Source organism: Jatropha curcas, chromosome 3 (genome assembly GCF_041381405.1).
Source record: "Jatropha curcas cultivar XTBG-Jc1 chromosome 3, XTBG_Jcur_1.0, whole genome shotgun sequence".
Classification (NCBI taxonomy): domain Eukaryota; kingdom Viridiplantae; phylum Streptophyta; class Magnoliopsida; order Malpighiales; family Euphorbiaceae; genus Jatropha; species Jatropha curcas.
In genome coordinates, this window is record NC_143153.1 from 15866973 (window position 1) to 15878611 (window position 11639).

Below are 11639 nucleotides of genomic sequence, written 5' to 3' on the forward strand. Positions count from 1 at the left end.
AAAGATGCAACTAGTTGAAGAGAATTTTATTGTATCTAAGGTGGAACTACAAAAGAAACCGCTGTCTATTCAAGGAATGGCACATCAAGTCGATTCTATACTTGAAAAGAAGTTGCATGGCATTTTTGTGCAACCAATAAAACATGATCTTTGTAAATTTGTTGACACCTTGATTTTATTGTAACCTATAGCAGGTACTCAAAAGAGCAAAAATTGGATACATACTTTGATAAAATGAAGATTTTGGAACTAAAAGGAAAACACTTCTATTAGCTAGGAGAGATAATACTATACTCTTTTCAATCTGATCGTATTGAATTCAAGAACTTTCCATTTGATTCAGGAGAATGCATTGATCTAGTTGCACTTGAAAGAACGAATACACCAACACACTTATACAGCAGTAAAGATTTAGATTTGAGGACAAATCCTTCTCAAAAAGAGGGTATGATGCGTGTCGAGTAATGAAATCAACAAGCTTATGGTGATCATAAAAGGATGGATTTAAAATAAGATCCAAGGCTAATTAACATTATCCAAACATGTGGGCTTTGGCCTATTTGAATTGGGCTTTATGTTTTAATGAGTTTTAGAGTTTCCTAAATATAAATACTTACTTTCAAGTATTGTACGGACAGATTTTAGTTTATGTGTTTATGCTATTGAATTCAAAAGAGACGTATTCCCTTTGGTTCTTCATTAAACTTGCTTTCAAACTTATCAAAGATAATTAATCTTCGTGGCATTCTTCTTTCACCTTGATGTCTTTGGTTCATACTTCTAATTAAGTATGGGGTCAGGATACGCAATTATATATAAGAAAAAATTCCTAATTTGAGAATTAAGGTTCCTAATTTTGGATTTAAGGTTTAATATCAAACTTGATTTTGAAGAGTCAAGATGCAAATTTTGGTAATTATTTTTAATAATTTTTTAATTTACAATACCAAATAATTTTTTTTAATTTACAATAGTAGAATAAAAGGTAATTATTTTAAATAATTTCTAATATAGTTTTAATATGATTGGTTATAAAGCAAAATAAATTATATATTATAATTAATAAAATCTATTTCATAAGAAATTAATTGGCATATTAAAAAAAAATCCAATTATAAGAAATATTAATTGAATTATACAAGCTATCTTATTGCATAAGAAATTAGCTATCTTATTGCACAAGAAATTCTTTAACATTTTTTCTTATATATATGCATGCTTTAAAATGTTATTTTGTGTTATTTTTATGTTTTTGTTTTTATATTTTTATTACTTTATCTTACAAATTTTTCATTTCTATCTTTGTTAATAGTGATTTATGTAATTTAATTTTGCTTTTTCAATTCTCAAATGTCCTAGCTTACTTATCTACATATTTCCTTTTCAAAAAATTGGATTTGTTCAATAAATTAAAGTTTCTGGTACCTTTATATAATTAGATTTATTTCGTTTCATTTATAATATATTGCTAATTATAATTATTAAGTCTCGAGTGAGAATATGTATATAAAAAAAGCATCAATAAGAAGTGTAATGTTGGGACAAAAAAAAATATGGTTAATTTAATAATGATAAATTACCCCCTATTTTGATTGGTTAACAAATAAAATAAGAAAATTATTATTTATAAAAAAACATGATTCGGATTGATTAAATTGATTTCTTATTTAAATCCAAAACAAAACATTATTAATATTTTCTCAAAAAAAGCAACCATAAAATTAATTATATACTTTTAGATTTAGCAAAAAGTTAAAAAAAAAAAAAAAAAGAAAAATATCGAAATTATAATCAATGCTTTAAAACAATAATCAATACATATTACAATAGCTCATATTGGTTTCTCATTTTAGTAATATAGACGGTTTATGATATTATATTATATACAAAAAGATTTTAGGTTAATTAAATTTAAATTGTTATAAGAAAATTTGAATTGACTGATAAGTAATTTTGTTTTCATACAACTTATATCCCTAACAAGGTATTTGGGCAACTTGGGTATTTTAACTAACTATTAGTATCTATATGCAGTTCTAATTGTAGAACTTAACCTAAACTCATAAACTCCAAGAATAAAGTAAAACAAGAAAGTCTTAGTAGAATTAAAAGGTCTTTGTGACAAAAGATTATAATTACGAGTACACTTATTATAAATCCTACCCATAATAATAAATACTTGTGTTGATAACATAAAAGTGAAATATGTTTAGCATTTTTACTTATTCAAATTGTATCAGTGAAGTGGACAAGGAAACCAAGAAAATTCAAATTCACAGCGATGAGAATTTTAGGGTTACATAGTACATTGTATCTATAATTTATTTTTGATAATATAGTATATTTCTAAACCTTTTAGAATAATATTTATGTCTATTTTAATAAATAAGTTGCTAATCAAGAAGTTTAAGGGGTAATTCTGTAATTTATCTTTTCTATCCTTGTTGGTCTAGGTTAATGGCTTTAATTTTTAATTTAGTTTGGGAGTCCAAATCTTTGAAGGTTGATGAGGATTAGTTTTAAGGTAATATTAAGTAAAGGTTTAGCAGTAGTTTGGATCTACAAATACCCATGCTTATAATGCTTACAATCAAGTTTTCAGCCAATAAAATCACAGCAGATTATGCTTTAATCATTGAGTTGTGTGCTAAAATTCTAAACCTAGAGAGCATGATTCTTTCTTGATAGGAGTAAGTCATAGATCCTATTAATGTGATGCTAGTAGTTCATTTTCGTTTGCTTATTTTTTCCTTTATTTCTCAAATAATTCTTGACTTCTATAAACCCTAGCCCTAATCTCCTAAAACTTCAAGTTTTGCCAAGCTGTCCTACATCAATCTGTTTTCCATCAGATAGGTTTCTATGTACAAAGGATATATTACAAATTTGCACACCGTAGTGCAATTCAAGCAGACTTTTAATTACAAATTTTGAAACACATTGCATATTTTAACATGAGGTCCATCATAAATGCAGCCCAGACCAAATAAGGCCAGAAAAACGCATTTGCACACTTAATGGAAGTCGACAGACAGGGTGATCAGTCCCATGGCATCAGCTTGTGCTACTAGGCCAAGCATCATTTGCGAATAGATGGCACATTTACCATCACATATATGCAAATCATAATATGAGCTGCATTTTGCCTGTAACCTTTGTAGTTGATATCCAGAATTAGCAAATAGCATCTTTTTTCAATAATTGAATGAGCCAAAGGCATATGTATATTCCTTATGACTTTCATACGTGCAACAGCCAGAATGAGATAGTCAGTCAATAGCATCATTTTACATTTTCTATAAATATTTTAGCACTCAATGAATTTCTCAGAATTATCGATATATGCCATGATTATCTAGATTCTTCACCGCACTGATACTTCAAATCATATGAACATCTTTTCCAAAATATGAATAGATGCAGTTCAAATCAAGAGCAGTGGTAAAAAATTTGTACACAAGTTACCTTTTTGACCTGCAACTGTGCCATTATCCTCATGGCGCTTCCGGTGACATTCTTGTTCAATTCTATCCAACACTTGCAATTCATGGTATAGTTCCTGTATACCACAAAATATTCATATTTATCTTCTTCAGAAAATACATTCTCCAAATCCACAAACTTATATAATTCGACAATAATTACAGATTGCCCAGGCAAAAATGAGTGCGTTTTATGGTTTTCTTCTGTTATTCCAAGGTGTCTTGCTCATAGTTTTGGAAAAGAACAATGACTTGATGCAGGTCAAGGAATCCAATTTAATGATTATCTTAATTTAACTCTTTAACTACAAGAAATTCAGATTTTTTTTTTTTTTTTTTGCAATATTTCCTGTTTAAGAAATTTAGTATGTTAATATGAGTTGGAATCTCTTCTTTTGTTATTGATTTGTTATTTAGAAATTTAGTATGCTAATACTGGCTAAAATTTTCATGATATGGACTTTAACCCAATGTGAGTAGTTAATCTTTATAAATAGCTAACTTGGTTATTTTCTTGCCCCCTGCTCACAACAAATGAATTCCATAAAATTTTGTAAATCCAAATTTTTACATTTGGAATAAAAAATGAAGATTGCAATTCTACAATACTATTTCTGTGGAATTAAACATAACTAGCACAAATTCAATCAAAATAGGTGAAATTTCCAAATGATTTTTACAAAACTAAACAACCCAAACTTTACCGGCAAAACCTCCTCCCATTTTCCCCTTTAAAATGCAGATATTTTTTTTTTTAGCATACTCTTTATTTTTTTATGCTTTATATTTCTTCCACTTCTATGAAGAGTCATTGGTCTGTTGCTTGAGTAACTTGAGTTGGCCTTTTATTATTTACAAAAAAGGAAAAGAAAAAAAAATGAAAAGAGTCAATAACTTTTATATTTTGTTTTATTTTGTAAAAGATATTATCTTATAAAATATCTTTTTTATTCTCTAGTATTTGGCTTGTTTGAGGTCTAGAAAAGTGTTGGCAAAGCAGGAGTTGATTGATTAAACCAAGCTATTCAATGTTATCCTACGAGGTAGAAAGGTGCCAAATAAGTAGAGAAAGAGCGTATTGATACCAAATATATAAGAACAAAGGAGATATCCAAAGCTGCACAAACTACCAAGGTATTAAACTTGTGAGTCACACAATGAAACTTTGGAAAATAGTAATAGAACACAGAATCAGAGACATTGTAAAGGTGCCAAAGTACCAGTAAGATAAAAGATGAGTACCTTGCTGCATACGATTCGCAAATGATATTGACCTAATCGATAAAACTAGTGAAGGATTAGACCAAAAGTTTGCATTATGGAAAACACTCTCAAAAGTAAAGGTTTTAAGCTAAGCAGAAGCAAAACAGAATAAATGCACTATGAGTTTGGCATAAATAAGAATAAGGAAAGAGAATAAATTGGATGGTATAGTGGTGCCCAAGTGCAGTAAATTTAGATATATAGGCTCTATTTTCTAGAATGGGGGTTTGATTGATGAAAATGTGACACATAGAATTCAATTAGGATGAATGAAATGGAGGAGTGTCATAGCATGCTATGTGATAGGAAGATACCTAACAAGGTGAAAGGTAAGCTTTATAAGATAGTAGTGAGACCTACAATGCTATATGGGAGTGAATTGAGCACCGATGCCCAGCATATCCAAAAACGAATTTGGCAGATATGCGAATGTTAAGATGAATGTGTAATCACACAAGGTTAGACAAGATTAGGAATTACCATTTTCAATAAAAGGTGCAAGCAGTAGTAGGAGATAAAATGAGAGAAAGACGTATGTGATAGTTCATAAGTGTGATACTTTGGTGGTGAAGCATGCTAAATGAGGAAGAGGTAGACCTAGAACCACATGAAAGGAAGTAATCGTAAAAGATTTGCGATCTCTTGATATTCATGAGTATCTAGTTATGAACAGAATAAAATAAAGATAAAAGATTCATATCTCTGACCCAACTAGTTTAGGCTAAAGGTTTTTTATTATTTTTTGTCTTATACTTATTTATTACTTAATAAAGCAAATGATTTTAAAAATCTTTACAAAAACTATCTTTTCCTTTTTCAAAATCCTTTGTTTCCCTAATTTATGCTTTAATTATTTCTTGCTATTAATTGAATAGAACAGAATTAGCAACAAAGAATTCATATAGCTGACCCAAACTAATTTGGGACTAAGGCCTAATTGTTGTATTTTGCTTGTTTGGAAAAATAAATTAACAAAAATAATTTTTTTAATTAAATAAAATTTTAAATTATTTTTAAAGAAAATATTTAAAAATAAGTTTTGAATATTAACAAATTCATTATTAATTCTCATATTACTGTAATTGGTACCTATTATTTGTTTTCATAAAATTACAGCGTCAAGTGTATCTTAGGCAATAAAGCAAATGAATTTTTCAATTTTGAGTTTATTCCAAAGAAGAAGGATATGGAATTCAATTGAATTCTATGTTTTAGTTTACATCATACCAAACATGAACAAATCATTTGCAAATGAATTCTACTTGGAATTCATTCACAAATAAATTCTGCATTTTGAATTCATCTATACCAAATGGAGTGTTAGTGTGTTTTCTTTTCTTTTCTTTTTTTTCTTTTTACTTTGGTCTGCTTTTTGTTTTTTCTTATAATGGAATTTTGAGTATTTTAATTTGGCTTGGAAGTTCCCTGTACCTAGTGAACCATTCTTCCCTCTTTTCTCTCTTCTCCTTCTTCTTTCAGCTACTACCGTAGCCTGCAATTTATTTGCTTTTCTCGCTCTAATTCAAATTTCTAAAAGTCACCTACTTTCATAATTTGAACCTTAAATCTATTCAATTGTTTGAGACTCCCCACAATAAAAGACAGTACTAGGTAAGTTGGTCGACAAGTCCCAAGATCATGGCAACTTAATAAGTTGCACTGTCAGTTTAATACTCTTCCATGTTGCAGGAAATGAAAAATATTCCTCTGCACAAAGCAATGGTAAAAGAATAGTTGGATGATTGCAGGTGCCAACTTCAATCAAAGTTCATTTCCTCAGGAATTAAGTTTTGTTTACACTTTATGGCTTCAGGAAATTCAACAAATGAACATGGACATCCATAAAATAATATAAAACACACACTTATTATTTCTGGGACTAAAATTGCATGATTTATGAAAGAATGTGTTATAGCGCTGCTGGACTTAGGGTAGTTTTACTGCTATTTACGGTGTTTTTATTTAGTTATTCAGTGTTTATCATGTTATTATCAGTTTCTTTGTTAATGGGTATTAGTGGGGTGGTTAAGCAAGTTATTTATCGTAATGGGTAGTTATTAGTGGGTAGTGGGTAGTTTTAGCTTCGCATTTAGTTGTTTAAAAGGTTGTGATATCAGGAAAAATGTAAGCAGAATTTTATGAAAAGGTTTTGAGTTCCTAAAACTCAGAGATTGTAGAGTTCTCTCTTAACGAGCTCTAGGAGATTGCAGATTCTCTCTAAGTCTGTCACCACTGATAGAGGGAAGAAAACTCCTTCTAAGATACCCATCTCAAACCTGATTCCCCTAATTCAAAGACCCATAACTAGATCCAAATTTGGGACCATAACAGAATGGCTCTTGGAAGCAGTGTTTTCTATTTTTTACAAGAGACAGAAGCCATATTTTTTACAATAGGAAAGTGCAAAACTGGTAATAAAAGGCCTAAACACAGTATGTTTTAACATAACATGCCTCAGAGTGAACATTGTATATATGCAGGAGAGCAAAACCTTATTTAGAAAATTAAAAAAAAAAAAAAAGAAAGTCAATTTACATTATTTAAACCAATGTGAATTAATTAATTGCAGCACATTAAACTTTTATAATAAACATCTATTATAAAGGAATAAATAAATAAATATCTATATACTTAATGGCAAAAAAAAAAAAATTCAATTAGTGGTTAATAAATAAAATGGACCAAACTCATTCTATTCTAAGTTAAAGTAAATATCAAAACCAAACCAAACCAAACTAAAACCAAAGGCAAACTTACTTCACTACACAGTATCAAAGCTGCCCTGAGAACATAAACTCCAAAAGAAAACACAAATCGAATTATGCTAGAGGAGTATATAGTTATTTATTTATTTATTATTTTGCAGATCTCATACTAAGTTCAAAGAGGACATTTGTCCACCATTTAGATTTCCCCAATGCTTAAAGAAAGGAACTCACAGCTGTATATTGAACTAAAGTCATCAGATGCTCTATCACAGATTCTGCATCTTCCTTCAATTGCGTTCGAGAAGTAAGATCTCTGCCAATCCTGGAAATCAAAAAATAATTCAACCAGTAACATGCGATAAAGAAGTGCATAAAACCAATAGTTAGGAAAGATAAAGTGCTATATGTTACTTTACAAAATAACGGTCCAAGTTGTGCCATTGAGGATCTTTACATCGATTTCCAAAACGAGCAACTTCTCCTGAAAAGATTTTCAATTCTTCCCTGAAAACATAAATTTAACAAATTCATGAAGACACCATTTTGGAGAAAATATTTGAAAGAGAACTCGTCAAGAGATGCACTATAACGGCCATTTTACATGATATTCACCTCTTGTCAGCTGCAACAATATTCAAGAGTTCACCGATATCTTTTGATACTAGCTTTTGCACACCTTCTGAAGAAAGCACTTCTTCTTTCAAATGCATTATATTTCTTTTTGTAAGGGAATGCATAAGGTTAGAACCTTTAACAATGGTGTTTGCCACCTCAAAAGCCAAAATTCCAAGTTCATTGCCTTTGGTTGCAACAGTAGATGCAAATCCATTGTTGGGGTTTAAATTCGTCATGCTACTCCCAAGTGTGTCCAAGACCTCAACAGCTTTTCCTACCCCAAGAGTACCAGCTCTCCCCAGACGTGAACTGACCTCTGAAACCTGAGTGATCATCGCACGCCATTAATTTGCAGACCAAAACAGAATTATCATAGGTTATGATGTGGATAGTCTCCAAGGAGAAAAATGGTTATTAGGAGAGGATTTGGAGAGAGTAAAATAAAGAAAAAGAAAACCTTAGCAACCGCAGATTGCCTAGAGCGCAAGGACCTTGATTTGAGGGATTGATAGCGAGGAATTCCATCATAAAAATCATCCAATGGAACATTTGGTTTTTTAGACTCTTGAGACTGTTTCTTCACTTGCAATCCCTCTTTCTTCTTGCTCTTATGATAATCAACATTGGAATCCGAATCCTTAGAGCAGTGACCTCCCATCCGGGGCGCGCCAATTCAACTATTTCTGATTATGATTCTGCACAACAGAAAACAAAATACATCAAACATACAGAGGAGGAAGCCGTAGAAAGAAAAAACAGCCAACTTACTCGTCGAAGCAAAGATAGACTGAAATCCAGGCGACGGCCGTCCCGCGTTAAAACATCCGACTAATGGAACAAAACCCATTTTTTTCTTCTTCTTCATTGTTCTTTTTTGACCAGTGAATCTGTCTCTTCTTTCTTTCTTTTTTTATTATAAATTATAAAATAATAATCAATTCACAATTCGCAAGTGAGAAAGAGGACCCAGAGGGAGAAGGCTCCAACTACCAACTTGGAATAAAGAAGTTGTCAATTAAGTTGGACTAAAACGACTGCATTTCAAATTTCGATTTAGGGTTTAATAGATAACCATTTCCATAAACGGTAAAGATATATATTTTTCTTTAAATTCAAGACTCTCTCTATGTTCAACATTTCTATTTTTCTTTTTATAGAATTTTGAATTTGTTTTAAATTTTATTTTATTTTACTATGATTTTAAATTTCTATTTAATAGATAAATACATAATTATGTAGTTTTAAATTTTTGAATATTTTTTCTTATCTATAACTATATATAGATTTTAAATTTTAAATCATCCACATATTTTTGTGGAATATTTTCTTATCTATAACTGTATATATATTTTTACTCATCTATACAAATTTTCTGAAAGTCACGTCATCCACGACAAAAACATCCTCTGCAATTGAATATCATCTCAAGGTGGTCCTCTCTCTCTTCTGATGGGTTAACATATTTTTATATATTTAGTATACTATCTTCGTTCTATTTTACTTACATGGTTTGACAAAATACGCATATTAAGAATTTAATCAATAAAAGTTATTTTGTCATTCTTTATCCTTAATAACTCATTAAGATACTAAAAGCCCTTCAATTAATGAATAATTATAAATATTATTATGAAAAAAATAATTATTTATATATCTAAATTTAGAAATCTTACAAATATTTTCAAACATCCAGAAAAGGAATAACAAGCAAACAAAATAGAACGGATGAAATATTATTTTTTGAAATTGTTTATTAGCTCAAGTTCTCCCTTTCTTTTCAATAGTAGACTTTTTTCCTTGAAATTAAGCAGTTGGATTTCAATCAAGATTGTTTCAAAACCAAAGACACTGCATTTGCATTGAGGAATACAATAATTAAAAGTTCTTCATTTTCTTAATATAAAACGGATCATATTAGAAACTAACTATATCCAACCGATTTGTATGTATATGTAGACTTTTAACTAATGTAGTTGTTGTTTTTTTAGTGCTCTTAATTGTGTGGAACAACGGTCGGAAAGAGATGAAAGAAGAAATAATTTAAAACCACATGAGTCACACTACAAAAGTCATTTAAACTGGGGACACGTATAGACATTATACAAAAATATCATCACATAATTCCTTTTTTTTTTTGAAGAGAATCACATAATTCCTTTTATATCACTCAATGTTCTTTGTAAATATGTAATTTATTATTTGTATGGGAAAAAAAGTGAAACACCCTGAATTTTTATTTTCGAAACCTTTGAATTTTTATTAAATCAAAAATATGAATTTTTGACGGTATGGGCCGTAAATAGTAAACAATCTTGATTCGGGCCCAAATTTGCTAGTTGAGCCCAAGCCCAAAAATATATTATCGGAAATTTCGATTTGAGAACACTTAAAATTTTCGAGAAATAATATGGAACTCTAGCTACTAATCTATTATATATATATATATATATATATATATATATATATATATATATATATATATATGTGTGTGTGTGTGTATGTGTGTGTGTGTGTGTGTGTAGGCATGGCCACGGTTCCGGAACCGGCGGTTCCGGTTCCAGAAAAGCTGGAATCGGAATCGAACCGAAATGGTCCGGTTCCGGTTCCGGTTCCGGTTCCGGTTCCGATCCGATTACAAAACCGACGGTTCCGATTGGTTTTCCGGCGAATCGCATAATTTTAAATTTTAAATTTTGGATACCGGTTTAAAAAAAAATTTTATGTGAACATAAAAAATTAAAAAATACAGTTAAAAAATTTTAAAATATGAAGACCGGTTAAAAAAAAAATTATTTGAACATGAAAAATTTAAAAATACACCTAAAAAATTTTAAATTTTGAAGATTGGTTTAAAAAAAAATTATTTGAACATAAAAAATTAAAAAATACACCTAAAAAATTAAAAAATACTTCAATTAAATTTATTTTTTTAAAGACTTGAATTGTTGAGTGTTGAACATAATGATTTTTTTAAAAAAAATTTTGAACTGAATTTTTTTTTTTTAAGTTTGAACAAAATTAAAAAAAAAAAATGGGCTTGAACTTAATTTTTTTTTTTTGTTTAAAAAAAAATTAAGTTGCCTACGTATCCTCTTGGGGTTTAGAGGAATCAAAGCCCACGTAGTTCTTACTTACCTTATATTAATTTCACCCCTTTTTACCTTAATCGCTATTTGCACCACCGGTTGATGTTCCCGTTGAGGACCCATCGTATAAATCAAATAAATCTTCATTTTCTTTTGGATTTTCTTGGGCTCTTAGTTCGGCTTTGGTCCAATCATCCACGCACGCTTGTGCTTCTAATGAATCGGGTGTCATACGAGATCGTGTTTCATCAAGTATGTTACCTCCTTGACTAAAAGCTTGTTCAACCGCAACAGTGGAGACCGGAGCTGCTAAAATTTGTTTTGCAAGTAAAGAAAGAATTGGAAAAGTATTTGCGTGACGACTCCACCAATCTAAAATTGGAAAATCTGCATCTGCATAATTATCACCAAACTCAAAAGAAGTTGTTAGATAATTGTCAAATTCAGAAATAGAACTGGATTCCCTTGTTCTTTTTTGTCTTTGC

At 29.9% G+C, this 11639-nt stretch overlaps 1 protein-coding gene across 2 annotated transcripts; it reads right to left on the bottom strand.

The window, feature by feature from the left end:
- Window positions 1–3409: 3409 nt before the first annotated feature.
- LOC149497624 (protein PSK SIMULATOR 1-like) lies at window positions 3410–9098 on the bottom strand. 2 transcript variants are annotated; one of them, XM_089719806.1, is made up of 7 exons: window positions 8837–9098; window positions 8526–8763; window positions 8066–8391; window positions 7865–7957; window positions 7685–7775; window positions 4725–4756; window positions 3415–3559 (listed from the first exon to the last, which is right to left on the bottom strand). In XM_089719806.1, the coding sequence occupies exons 2-7, from the start codon at window positions 8724–8726 to the stop codon at window positions 3430–3432; spliced, it is 873 nt and encodes a 290-aa protein (XP_089575932.1). In that variant the 5' UTR covers window positions 8727–8763; window positions 8837–9098; the 3' UTR covers window positions 3415–3429. The 2 variants fall into 2 exon arrangements, with proteins under 2 accessions (XP_089575933.1, XP_089575932.1); XM_089719807.1 differs by lacking the exon at window positions 4725–4756 and having other exon boundaries at window positions 3410–3559; window positions 8837–9095.
- Window positions 9099–11639: the final 2541 nt, after the last annotated feature.

Excerpts from the sequence above, each read along its gene's own strand:
- LOC149497624 (XM_089719806.1), bottom strand. The coding sequence starts at position 8,726 with ATGGGAGGTCACTGCTCTAAGGATTCGGATTCCAATGTTGATTATCAT. Across the intron at positions 7,776-7,864 it reads TTGGACCGTTATTTTGTAAA|GATTGGCAGAGATCTTACTT; the intron begins GTAACATATAGC and ends TTTGATTTCCAG. Across the intron at positions 4,757-7,684 it reads CTTTAGTTCAATATACAGCT|GTCAATATCATTTGCGAATC; the intron begins GTGAGTTCCTTT and ends TTTATCGATTAG.